We start from the raw sequence: 14,469 nt of genomic DNA on the forward strand, positions 1-14,469 counted from the left end.
GTGATATGTTGATCAGAATTATCTAATGGTCACGGGATAGATTCAAAACATCAAGGTCTAAATTTATCACTGCTGTAAAAAATGCTTATTTAAAGTACTTCTACTGAGCTGATGTACAGAGTTAAAAATGATTCCAAAGCTCTCCTAAGAGAAAACAGTCCTGCTTTGAGACATTAGTGAGTACAGTATTCAGGAAACACATATAATTGTGCTCATTTTCTAAGCAAATATCTTAAGATGGCTCATGTCTTTAAAAACAAACTAATAATTGCTTTTATCAGACTGTTTTCAAATGGTGGCTATCTCTTGTTGGACTATACATACAGTAAATGTTCATTATTCTTACATACTTTTGGAAGCCTCAAAGCTGTTAAACTTGACTGGTTGGATGTAGATGACCAGGTTGGACATTTCCTCTGTGGCAAACGCCTCACTGCCTGCTGTACCCTGTACATGAAAACACAAACACAATATAAAATATTAAAATATTAAAATAAAACAAATTATCAAATATGTACACTAGAAGGCAGCCTTAGCACATGACATGCAAATAGTACATTGAGCTGTAAATCTCCAAAGTTACTAGTAATTGAAATGACTGCTGAGTGTCACTTGTTAGATACACACCTCATCCATGGAGCCTTTTTTACAGTCATCATCATCATCATCTTCGTCTTCACTTTCTGCCTCCACTTCACCTGAAACATGACCCACAGATTTGGTCACAGATAATAACAGTAAATAAAGCTAAATGAACCAAAGTTAAATGTGTGGAATTTTAATTGACATTTCCACAAATTCAGTGCAAAATGTTGGTCAGACTAGTTTGAAAGCTGGTAGCCTTCAAACAAGTCTTTAAGATCGGTTGCCTCCATTACATTTAAAGCAGCAACAACACAATTCTTACACTGAAACGGATCGCACAGAGCTCATGCAATGAGGAAATAAATTTTAATATTGTTTTGGTGGATCTGACACAACCTCTGCGCCCACATAATGAGAGATCTGCTAAAGATTTCCCTCTGAGTCTGAGGTCATGTACTATGTATGACTCACCGATAGACTTTCTGCCCTGCGGCCTCAGGCTGAGCTCCGCACCTTCAGAGGGCTGTGAGGAATCTGCCATCTCCTCTTTGGTTGAACCTGTGTGGACAAAACAGACGCATCAGCAACAAACCCCCATCATGCAATAATACAAGGTTAAGCTAATGCTTCATTTGAAATGTTGATAATGTACTGTTTAGTCTACCATTGTGCAATACAGTATCCTATTAATTACTTTTAAGTACTTGTGCAGCACTTTTAAATTATTAAAAGTGCTTCATAACCAGCTATTATCAAACAATAGATGATTATAAAAAGCTTTGTGCTGCTTCAGAGGACAGCCAAATTGATCCAAGGGTGTAATTTCTATTGGAGATGGGGGATGAATGTCCACCTCACTTTTCAAATTTTATTATTTTTGTTCACCCCCTATCTATAGTTTCAGTTTGATATTCATACTAAAAACTCTCTAAATAGTGTCCTCTTACTGTCCAACCCCCAAAATCCAGATGAGAAGGAGCAATAAGAAGTTTTGCGAGCAGCAGCGAGGTTAGTTTTTACTTTCTTAGCTTTCAGAACACACAGAGGCTGCCCAAAACTCCTGATTAGCTGAACATGTTGAACTTGGGCACAGCATGACAAGAAGCTCTGCAGACACTTCTAAGGACTCCAAAAACTGCTCACCCTCCACTTACCCCTTTCTGGGGGAAGAAACTCTTGAAATTTATATTCAAGTTTACTGGTGACAATTAAAAGATTGGATAGCAATCCTTATATTATTTTTACTTTTCATTTTCTTGATTTGTGGTTTGAGAAGTAAATACAGCATCTTCTAATCTCTTTATTGGTTAAATTATATTAATTTAACCAATAAAGAGCTGAGACGATAATTAATATAATTTTCCTGTTTACTGCATAAATAATACAGACATTTTGGCTGAATTTGTAATTGTCTTGTGATGGACCAATTAAATTATAATATGTTATTTGCTAGGTAAATATAACTGCATGTAAATAAACAGTTGTTTTAGTCTGTTTCAAAGAATCAAAGACTCACAGTGCCCTTCCCACCTCTGAAATCAAACCTACACCCTTGCACTGATCACTGATTGTCCTATAATGTGTCAGCACAGATGAACCAGATCAAATCCCTTGTGCACACCAGTTAACCTCTTGACTGTTATGCGACAGTCAAACACTTTTGGTGCTTATTTTCTTGCACCAGGGGGCAGTGTGAGTTAGCGTTAGAAAGAAGCTTGCAGCTCCGCAATCAAATAAAACCGAAAGTGATTGATTGCAAGGTCTATTATAATTTATAGCTGAAAGATATACTGAACACACAAATATGCATTAGGAGGGGGAAATATAAAGTACAAAATAGATAAAACACTTAAGTATGCAAGTACGCACACATGCACACACAAATGGCACATCTGAAGTTTAGCCAACTCCAGTGCAGATATGAATGATTAGGGAAATGTAAACCAAAGAACTGTGAAAACATAAAAATCCATAAATTGAGATATATTTAGGTTCACCACAATTATAGTATTATGTACACACAGCTGCATGAACACACACTGACACATTGAAGGCCACTACTGGCCAGTGTTTTAGACGCCCCAGTGACTAGCAGTGTATATGCCTGACAGGGAGTGTATGCAAAAGCCAATAATACCTTCAGCTGATGGAGAACGTCATGAAAATGATAAATGATAAACAATAGCACTGTTTCGCTCCAGTGATTCAGTTTCTGGACAGCACAGAGGTGTTTGTCTGTAGCACAGATGGACCCAGACTGTTGGGCTACATTTAACTTCTCAAACATCATAACTCAACTGTCCCAGTGTGACTTGATGCCTCTGTCAGTATGACGTGAGTGTGTTTGCTTGTGTGTTTAAGGGAGTGTTGTACCTGCGCTAGGGGAGGAGGGCTCACACACACTGGAAGAATCGCTGTAGGTGTTAGAAACCTGCTCAGACAGTTTCTTCTTGGTGCTTCCGTCTGTCTTGTGGTGTTTCTTCTTGTTCTTCACCAAGATTTTCCCCATCAGGTCCATTGGGCTGGGTAGTGGCACACCTGACTCCAGCTGGACAGGGTGTAGAAAGAGATGGAGACTGAGAGGTCACGAAAATCACAGAAAGGCCATGTAAATAAAGAAAGAGACAGGCACACAAGAAGTTAAAGAAAGTTTTTCAGCATAATAATATAATATTGTGTTGTTCGACTGTAAAATCTGTTGGAGGATGGAAGGATGTGGACTGCTTTTTGTGACAAGAAATTGTTTCAACATAAAAGAAATATAAAAATTAAGGTTGCCAAGTTCCAAAATGTTGCTATATGGCTTATGACTTCTCCTTTACAGGCACACTCTACTATGGTTTTGAAACAGATTAGCCAATTACAGAAAGAAAATGCATAAGTTGTTTACTGGAGTGAGTCATTGATGATGTAAATTCATTGCAGTTTTAGAAAAAAAATCTTGTTCTGCTCAAAATTCACTATAGCTAATTCTGCTGAGCAGAGCTTGTTATTGGCCGCGAGGATCAGCACTGAGCATTATGAAGTCTGTTGATGTAACAACTCAAAAGTTTACACTTTCAACACTAAAAGCAGCTTCCCAGGGGAAACTGAGTATTAAACACAAACACACACCCTCTCAAAGGAGCTGGCTAGAAGTAGGCAGATCACTGATTTATTTATGGGATACACTGCTTTTGGATCACAGTGTTTAGGGATATTAATAATATATTATCGAGATAGTCAGAATACACACACAACCACGGTCTTTACAACTTATCATCTATAAACATTAGCAAACTTAAAACGTTTCTTACTTTTTCTCAACTTCTTTCAAGTGCCAGAAAACAGTGATTCATACACCAAATTTCAGCCAAGATTTTCCATCCAATAACTTACTTTCCCAGCTGCCACACACATCCATCTACACCTTTCTACTGTTGTTGGTGGGGAGTGATAAAATAAAGATTAGATGTCCTGTTTGCCTTGGCTTTACTCAGACAGTTCCACTTAAATTGAACCAGTGCAAGACTGGATGTGGCACGTAATTGTGACTCTACTCGAATGCACAGCACTAAACCTGTTTGATTAAACTACACTTTACTTGGATGGATTCAATTTTCCCCAAATTCCTAAACTTTTTATTTGCTCCATTGTTTTAAGGGAGTGAAAAGAGGGAATCAACAGAACTGTTTGAGGCAGAATACACTCAAAAGAGGTAATTGTACTTTACTATTTGCTACTTTATACTTTTATACTACATATACTACATTTCAGAGGGCAATGTAAGTAGAAAATAATGTTTAATAATCTACATTTATTTTACAGCTTTGGTTATTCATTATATAGTTGTATATAAGGATTTTATAATAATCAACATAATATTAACTTTGTGCATCTGTATGGAATAAACATCTGTGTAAAGTAGCTACAACAATAAAATGCTGCTTACACATTAATACATCAGTGGTAATGAATCATTAATTAAATATACAATAATCTAACACAGGGGTCATTTTCTGCAAAATGAGTATTTTTACTTTTGATACATTTTGCAATTTTGAATGACTTTTACTTGTGGTATAGCCACTTTTACAGTAAGTAAGTAAAGCATCTGAGTAGATTCTTTTCTGTGCAACGTCTGACTTTCTCTGGCTAGCTACGGCAGATTCAGATTATCGAACATTGGCCTTAAAAATTGCAAGATTCTTCAATGTCAAACCCATTTTAGAAAAGGAGGGGTAGGGAGGTTAACTTCAGGAAATATTGTCTGTGTATATTCTTGTTTGTATAACAGTATGCTGAAATAATACAAGTAGCAGAATAGGAGGGATGCTGCATGGTTGGAATTACATGCAAGGACAGTGACAGCGGTTAAAGAGAAAGAAGTGTTTGAGAAAAAGATGCATAATCTTAAATTTGTGGAATGTTGCTGTTAGCCTCCGATGCTAGCTCCAACAGCTTATGCTTGTAACTCTGCCCACATTATTCTCAATCCTGCTTGCCTCTCACCATCTTGTGAGTACACTTCAACTCACCAATTCCGGTCTGTCCGCAGCTTAAAACTCAGCCTCAGCAAGACTGAACAAACTGCATAAAAAATAGCTTTCTTCCTCAACATATTTCATATTTTGTCAGCAGTTATAATCAAAATGTTTTGGTAATACAGCCTTCATCAGCATAATGAATGCAGTGATGAGAGCCATATAACAAACAAGAAAATATGTTCATTGCAAATCCAATTTGTAACTAATTTCAGCTAATTTTTTTGGTAAAGAGCAGACTGTTCTCAGCTTAATTAATAAAAAATTACAACACAACAAACACTGACACCAGTCTCTCCTATTCAATAGAAAGGACAGTTTTATGGAGTGGAGATACAGGAGGCGCTTGAGTTTCTAAGAAATCTGTAATCCTCTTTATTCTCACCCTAGGCTCTGCTGGAACCAATCTAGCTATATTACCCTATCTGCCCTGACCCTATGGACTAACCGAGCCCATATCCCATTCGATACGCTGTATACACGGTTTTTTTCAATGCCAGGGGGGAGTGGTTGTCATTGCAATCACCTTTCCCAGTTATTACATGCTCAGTGGTAGGAATCTGATTCCTCCATAGCACTTTCTGTCTCTAACTTCTCCCTTGTTGTCTGTCTCCTTGTATATCTTTCCTTCTCCTCCCCTCTACCACTCCATTCGAAAGGCTTCACCCTGATAATACTTCAATGTCAAATCGAGTCAGAAGGATGTAATTCTTAGCCGACTGTGTCTTTGGCAGGCAGCACTGCTGGAGGAGCTCCCTGCGTGTGTGAGATAATGCTGCATCTCACTGCTGGGAACCTTAGCTGCTCTTAAGTGTTATACCAACAGGGACAAGTCATCCCTGGTGAATAGCAGAAGAGGACTAGGTGGTATGTGTAAGCATAGACTGTATGTGTGCAGGTCTGTGGGTGCACCAGACACCATGAGAGGTGTCTGAGTGTCTGTGTGAGAGTTTGTGCGACAAGTGTCTCCATTTACCTCACGTAAGTGCCTGCGTCATCACACACAAAGACGCCTTTGGGAAAACAAAAAGAATTTGGCCACAAAGGGACAAAGGAAGCTTTTGACTGGTAGCCATGGCAACAGAGGAGAGACAGATAAAGGGCTGCCAAGAAAAGCCACGTTTAGATTACAGCGTTAAACAATTCAATTTTATCTTACAGGGATTTCATTGCAGTCTCTCCCATGATAACAGAGAGGCAAAATAAAAATGATTTTGGAATGAATTATTAAAAGTTGACTTCTGTGGCACATAAATACCAACAGGTACTGTACATGTGTGTCTGTGATGGAAAAGAAGAATGAAAACCAGAGAGAGAGAGAGAGAGAGAGAGAGAGAGAGAGAGAGAGAGAGAGAGAGAGAAAGTCAAGGAGGCCATTTAGGAGCACTCCCTGGACTGACAGAGGAGGAAAAACTGTGACAACATATTCTGCCAGGTGCAACACAGAGAAATAGCAGTGTATGTGATCAAATAAATGAATTTTATATATGTGTGTACAGGAGTGTGCAGTAAGTCATGGCTTTTTCTCTCCCGAATGTACATCGATCAGCCACAAAATTAAAAGCAGTTACCGGATGTAATTTTACTTTATTTAAATTTGAATTTACTGGTTTTACTTTAATTTTAAAACTAGGAACTGTTTTTAATGTCGTGGCTGATCGGTGTGTATGTTCATTGGTAGTATGCTGCGCAGCACTGTTCAAGGACATTTCTTTGGTGCACTCATCTGTGCGATAATATTTGATGAATCCCTCGCTGCTGGCCATGTTGTATCTATGTGTAAGTGTGATAAAAAAGACAGTGTAAGAGAGAGAGAGCATGCAATCATGAATGTGTATGTGAGCACATGTTCATGTGTGCTTACACTGTTGTGTGTATGAGCATCTTATGTACTCACAGGATATTTCTCCAGTGGTTCTGTCAGTAATGCGTCTCCAAATATTGACCGGCAGTACTCTGCCATCTTAGCCTGCTGCTTTGGTCTTGGAGTCATCAAACAGAAAAACACATACACACACACACACACACACACACACACACACACACACCCCATTATGATTTCTCTACTAGATAAACACTGAATGTATACTGTATGATACTCCTACGAACCCCCTTGGAGCCAATTAAAGCCAAACCAACCAATAAGAACCTTCTCCCTAACACTGTGCAGATTATTACAAAGATGACAGAAACAAAATGGCTGATAGGGCTTACTGATGTTAAGCGATCAATTGATAGACAATACTCATCATTAAGGTAAACAGTCATACTGTAGCCTTTGCACCCCTGAAGGGTGTGCTGACTTACGAGTCCACATGGTTCTCAAAAGACAGGATGATGGGGAAGGGCGAGGTCTTGAAGGCACATTCTGCAATGGCCTCAATCACCTCCTAAAAACATAAACAGGAAGGAAAAATAATTGGTAATATAACTAGAAATTATGTTTAATACACACACATAGGGAAGCCTGTTATGTAATTGTTGAATTATTGTTTGAGTAATGTAATGCACATTCAAAACAATGTATGTCACTGTTTTTTTAATGTGGTAATATCATGTAGAGTCACAGGAAAATAAAACATTTCAAAATAATCCTCAGCTTGTATACCAGACAGAATCAGCCCCATTTACGATATTATGATTCCCTACATTTCCTAGAATGGCCAAGAGTCTCCCCCTGAGAACACGCCAAAACCTGGTGAAATCAATAACTAATTAGCAACAGTGATAAGATAGGAAGATTCATTCCAAAGCCAACATTTCGTCAGTATGGTTACCAGTGCTGGAAGAATTATATTTGTGGCTGTGTGTATCCCATGTATACTATACTGTCTCAGTATAAAATCATTGCAGTCAATTTCTTCTGTAACACTGTATTGTTACTATACAGGATTTCAACATATTGGTATTTTTCTGAATAATAATGTTAAAGAAAATCCTGTAAAGTACAGTATATCATAATCTACTGTTTCCTCGGTCATTCATGTCCCACAAATTTCAGCGTAGATATGTCCATAGAAATGAGAGCTGAGCCATGAGGTGGTGTCACTGCTCAACTCCTATGAAGATGGTTCAAATTCTGATATCTGATTTCCAAGCCACTGATTGTCTAACTCAATTACACCATCATTAACAGTGGCGTCGGTTCAGTTAATGCCTTCATTTCCATTTGCTCCAATAAAAATCTTTGTCTGTAACTCAACCCTCTCCATCTGTAGCTTTCTCCCCTCCTCTGTCTTTCAAAACTCTTATACACAACTCTGTATTTAACTCTCAGACTAATTCCATTAAGCTTGTTCTGCTTCTTTTGTTACTCTCATTAGATGTAAATTTCCTCTGACGATCAATCCACCCACCTCTTTCTTCTTTTTCTCCTGACACCCCCCCTTCGCTGAGATTTTCACACCCTCCTCCTTCTATAAAAGCATTTTTTCTTTTTGTCTTCTCATCTTCAGAGACTTCAATTAAGCGCCCCTCAGTGCTTCTCTTTAGGGCCATTCAGTGTGTCCCTGTCCATTACTATTTGGTATCTGCTGCATGCATTAACCACTTTGTGTTTTCCCTACTTCTTCCCCGACTCTGTTTTCCTCCATATTTACTTTTATCTTCTGACTCAACCAGTCTGACTCTGTATCTGTATGCTTTTCTGTGTAATTCATTCACTGCTGTATAAAATACTTTACTTTTAAATTGTTAGAATTGTAAAGATTTTCATGAAATCATACTCTGTCTTTACATTCAGTAATTATCTCTCCATACCGTACATTTTGTTGGTAGTGGCAGAGTCTGCCATTCCTGATTGCCTACCTAAGCATGAGGGATTAACAGGAACACAACGCATCCATGTAATTCAACCCAATTTTATCTCTGTGATAACAGTCTATCACATTAATGTTCATTCTGTTTACACAGTGTCACAGCTGCATTCATTCACAACAAACCGAACATATCCTACTGCTGTTGTTTCATATTAAAAACGACCAACTGTGGCTTTTAATGTGAGGAAGCCACAGGAAACGCAGGAAATGTGTTTGTCACCACAGTCAGCAGTGTTCATGATTGTCTGCTGAACAAAACAGTCTTTGGCATTTTTTCATCAGAGGATCATGTGAGTTTGTTTGGCATAATTGCAAAAAGAAACAACAGTTGTTTATTTTGATTTTTTTGTTGGATTTCTGACAAAGTAGCTGCACAAGGAGTCTTTGCTGTAGTATTAAACTGCACATACTAACACCAATACAGGCATCGTCAAATCAACCAGGACCGAAATCTTAGGAATTACATCTATTAAACTACGAACAACACACAGAATTAACCATTTACAGTATGAAGATGGAAACGAAGGCATATGCATCTAAGCACTGAACCTGCTTTTTAAATTTGCTTTCCTTATTTAGCCATAAACAAGCTTTTGAGTTTTAGTGTAAGCCTGCATGTTTGAACATGTTCACATACGTGGCTGCCACACCATTTGAACCTAAAGTATGCACTAGGAGGCAAAATCATGTTTACCAAATAGAATCTACTGGAAATGAAGATGACACCCGGAAATGGAAACCAATGTCTAAAATCGAAAATAACTAAAACACAATAGATGTGGGTGTTGGCCAAACCCATATACCACTCAGTGTTTTATGCAGTGAGTGGATCATCCTCACAGCATGTGGATTACATTAGCTGTCCATGAGGTCTGTTTACCCAGAACCCTCCCCTCTGTGTCGGTAGACAAAGACATTAAAATACATCTTCAGCGGAGAATGTTTCAGCTTGTACTTCCTCGTCCTCTGCTCCCCATTCCCCACCCAACCCCTAACCTATATCGCTATCCCTCTTCTCTCCTTGTGTTACCTTGAAGGAGATTTCAGTTGTCATGGTGAAGCCGTGAGTGATGACGGGCTCTTCTTCTGTGGTGCGACCCTTCCAGCAGTCCAGTTCAATGCAGCGGCACCCTGACAGGAGAACCTGCTTGTACATCTCAACTGAAGAGCTCCCTGCAAGCTGACCGGCTGCAACCCCCCCCCAACCGCCACCCACCCAACACACACACACACACACACACACACACACACACACACACACACACACACACACACACACACACACACACACACACACACACACACACACACACACACACACACACACACACACACACACACACACACAAACATTACTTCAGGTAACTGTTATTTTGATCCCAAATGTACCAGGAAGCCTATAAAACCTGTGTCGTCCCACTTTTCAAGAGCTCATTAACCACATTAGTTACTAGCATGAAGTAAAAGCAATTCAGCTGTTGTTATCTGAAGCAGGCAAATCTCATCACCCTGTCACTATTAGCGAAGCAATTATCTCTTCACATTAGCAGCATTCTTTCCTGCAACACAAAGACAGCTGTGTCAAAGTGAGAGGCAGATCTGTGTTGTCACTTCAGGTGGGATCATTTATTTCCTGACTTTTTTTGATTCCTTTTCTAATTTTTCCTCTCCCTCTTTTCTGCTCTTCATCTGATAGACAGCCTTATCCAAACCAATTAATGAAAGACTTACATTACTTTATTTTACCATGGATCAACAGGATAGAAATACTGTACATCAACATGAATGAATAAGTTGTACAAGCATTTGTCAGCCAAATTATCTTCTGTGGATCTATCTAATAAAGTTGCTTAAAATATTACTGCAAGGAAAGAAACACATTCTTTATTGCGGCACATTTCTCTTTGCTATTAAAATATCACAATGTGTGACTAACAAAATACCTAAAGAAAAACAGTGTTTGTGAAGAGAGAATGTAGAAGCTGTTGTTTGTTTTTCTCATTTCTTCATATCCCAGGCTATGAGGCTGGTCTATTACAGAAATTAAATTTTTTCCATTGCTGGAGAAATTTGATCCACTTGAAAGATTCAATGCTCTCCAGTTCCCCCCAGAATAGATTTGAATAGATGAATTCTAATATCCATTGAAGAGAAAATGGCCTCTGTATTGTGCCTGCCATGCTTGCGCACTGCTGGGAGCCAGTTACTGTGACTACCAGTCTAAAGAAATATTTAACCAATCATGAATATCAATGAATTGAATCTCATGGCATGACTTCATTGGACTTTCTCTTGAGAGCTAAGGCAGGAAACGGGGCCTAATATCCACCAGCACATCTTACTGACTGTTCTTTGAGGTATAAAGTAGGGTGTATTCAATTGTGCAACCATAATTCTATTTATTTCTAAATAAACGAGTGATCAGTTCATGTGTAGAAGAATAAAGGATGCGTGTGTGCAATCAGTCGGGAGTAAAATTGAGTTGAGTGCAATCACTTACGTGCAAACCAGACGGCGACACAGACAGAGCTGCGCACATACACGACAGCTTTTTGACCTGTGTGTTTATGTACTGCATGTGTGTACCTGTGAGGTATGTGTTGTGTGAGGAGTTGATGAAATAGTGGGAGAGGGGAAGGGTCATGTCTTCACTTTGGTCCAGCTTCTCAGGGGGCATGATGCTGTTTTCCTCTCCATTCAGATACCTGGCAAAACCTTCCACTGAGATCTGACCTGCATGACCACAAAACAGCACACAGACGTGATAGTCAAGACGTTAAGTTTGAAAACTTTTTTAGACAGAAACCTCTCAATCCTGTGCCTAAGGAATTAAAGGATAAGTCTGGTGATGTTCTATATATGATCTATAGCAATAGTTTATTTCTCTGTGCCACAGAGCTGCATTAATGTCCAAGAACTTTTGAAAACACATCAAAGTGCCACACTGTTGCACTGGATGACAGGTTCCTTCGGTACAATGAACGTGGGCACTTTTAATTGTGTTTTTGAGTAAAGCCCAAATACTGTATATCCTGCTGCAGTAAATACTCACTAGTGCACTGTGTGTCAACCTGTGGCTGGAAATAGTCCCCAACAAATGCACCAATTACTCTCGTTTTAGTAGTATTTGCTAAGATCTACAGTGCCCTGCAGTTCTTGAAAATGATTTAAACTTCTTTAAAAATTTAGTTAGACATTTGTGGTCCGCTTTTTTTCTAAAGATTACATCTTCAGTATGTATAAGTGGGCTTGAGGCTGAGTGCACAGACAGGGTAGGGAAGTTCAAAAGCATTGCCAGCTGGAAAAACTCAGTATTGGTTTTGATCTTTTCACAAGATTTGTTGACAATAACAAAGATATAAAATATCACTGGCCTTATCCTTTAAATTAAATCATACACAACATGGTGCATGGCATATGGTGGTACACGGACTATGTGCCACACTACAAATACAGATCCTGAATATTTTTTGAGAGATTTTTCCCTTTGTACTGTCTTTTATGAAATAAGTAAAATGAATCACAGCCTTGAAAAAAGACAGATTGTATGTTTGAGAGTTTATGTGTACACTAGACTGCATACATTTACTGCAGGTGCATTCAAATAAGCAGCTAGAAGACTGTGTTCAAATGCTTCAAAAGGTTAAATTACAAAAATGTTCATAATCACTAATTAAAGCCACACTGAAATTATATTTGTAGTTTTAATTTAGGAGGCCTAAGTCACTGTTTGCTGAAAGCCTTTGTGGTTAATCCTTAAAGCCTGTGCCTCAGTGTTTCTGTTTCTTACATTGTAGGTGTATACTGTAAGTTAATAGCCTTCATTACAAATATTCAAGGTTCCAAGGTGGATAAATGCATGAAAAAGTCTCCAGTTTTCACAAGGCAATTTAGAATACAAATGTGATTTTCTACATTTCAGGATTCACTTTCTTCCACTGGCACTGCTGATATTCATATAATGTCATACAGGGATCTGAAAAAGCTGAACTGCCTTTGATGATGTTCTTTCCTTGTTTTGATTGATTGTCAAGGTCACTTGTGTTATGCTTTGCCTCTTTGCTCTCATCCCTGAGCACATGTCCTCACTAAGTGTGCCCAAGAAAGGGAATAACGCAGAATAAATAAATAATAATCCGCAGATGAAAAGCTCACATCACCAACCATCCGGGTACAAGATTAGAATTTCCATACACATTACCATACACATCATACACCACACCTACATGGATTAAAGTTGGTACAACATATAGAAAGAGCTCAAAGGGAAACCAAAACACTAGCAACCGCCTCCACCCACATACGCACACAATCACTTGACATTATGCTAAATATGCTAAGTGATGCAAGCTCGACGGGTGCAGCAGGTCCCTCCGGCCACTTTATGCTAATTATTGCGGTGCCGCCCTCCGCAGAGTTGCTGGACTAATTAAAGCTGGCTACTGTCTGTGACATCTCAGCTCATTCACACTGACTACCAGGACCTCCCTTTGCCAGGCTGAGGCCTAACCTCTACATCACACACACTCATACAGATATAGACACAGCGTTACCCCAGTTCCCAAGACGTTTGGAGGTCAGACAGGGAAAAAGGTGTTAACATGGCTGGGATTAGAGGTGTACTTGAGTGAGAACCTACAGGTGTTTTTCTAAAAGTGAGATTTGAAAGGTTAAGTTAGATCTAAATGTATGAAAGGCTACAATCAAGTCAAAAAAAAAAAAAAAACTTTGGCTTTTGGCCACAATAAGGTTGAGCTGAGAGGAAACTAAAGTTGAAATGTGTTCTGATTAAAATGACAAGCTGTAAAGCAAGAGTGGGCACAAATTGACATAATCTGACAAAGAGCTTCCTCTCTACAATCACTGAAGATGAGTATGTGATGATATGCCACTATCCACTCTGGATGTAAGAGACTTTATGTTTCTTGTTTCATTTTGCATTTTAATCATCTGCCTTCAAACAATGTCGGAACACTTGAGTGAGCACAGACTAAAGTAGTCAAAGACAATGATAGAGCAATGAAGAGATTAATGACAGGTATAATATTAACAAAATCCAAGCTGGAAAACAGATCGAGAAAACAGAGAAAGTGCAACAAAGAGAGTGAGCAGAAAAAAGTAACTGTTTTCTCAGTCTTCTTCCTTAATTATAGCTTTTTTGGGGCAGACCTAAGGCATTCGATCCACTATCTGCAATGAAGGCGTATGCATCTATGCCTGCTTACTGTATATTCCTGAATTCCATGTAATGCTTTTTCAGTGTAATCCAAAAGCACGTTTAGTATGCACATAGCCAGCCATAATTTAATATACATTGCTGAATGCTTATATGACTGTCCTTGAGAGAGGAAAAAGTGTGTGTATGTGTATCTGAATCTGTCTGTGAAGGTAGCATGTGGAGCTCTGGACTCCTCTGAAGAGCAGATGGCAGCACTTCCTCAGGCTAGATAAATACTTCACATGGGGAAATCTGTCACTGGGACAGAGAAGGGCACACGTCCATAGAGCCTGGGACAGGATGAACACACATCACAGTACGAGCA

The 14,469-nt window shown here is 38.9% G+C and overlaps 1 protein-coding gene across 2 annotated transcripts in view; it reads right to left on the reverse strand.

Moving 5' to 3' along the window:
• LOC120788678 (1-phosphatidylinositol 4,5-bisphosphate phosphodiesterase beta-1) overlaps positions 1-14,469 on the reverse strand; it is a 110,479-nt gene that overhangs the window by 24,548 nt on the left and 71,462 nt on the right. For both annotated transcript variants that reach the window (XR_005707281.1, XM_040124644.1), the window contains exons 10-17: positions 11,513-11,659; positions 9,957-10,114; positions 7,416-7,498; positions 7,006-7,090; positions 2,959-3,133; positions 1,057-1,143; positions 628-698; positions 351-447 (exon numbers count right to left, since the gene is read on the reverse strand). Coding sequence is in view for 1 of the 2 variants with exons in the window: in XM_040124644.1 (XP_039980578.1) it covers positions 351-447; positions 628-698; positions 1,057-1,143; positions 2,959-3,133; positions 7,006-7,090; positions 7,416-7,498; positions 9,957-10,114; positions 11,513-11,659 (903 nt within the window). In the remaining variant the exon portion in view is untranslated. The remainder of the gene's footprint in view (positions 1-350; positions 448-627; positions 699-1,056; positions 1,144-2,958; positions 3,134-7,005; positions 7,091-7,415; positions 7,499-9,956; positions 10,115-11,512; positions 11,660-14,469) is intronic.

The sequence above is a fragment of the Xiphias gladius genome, chromosome 4, assembly GCF_016859285.1.
Source record: "Xiphias gladius isolate SHS-SW01 ecotype Sanya breed wild chromosome 4, ASM1685928v1, whole genome shotgun sequence".
NCBI lineage: Eukaryota > Metazoa > Chordata > Actinopteri > Istiophoriformes > Xiphiidae > Xiphias > Xiphias gladius.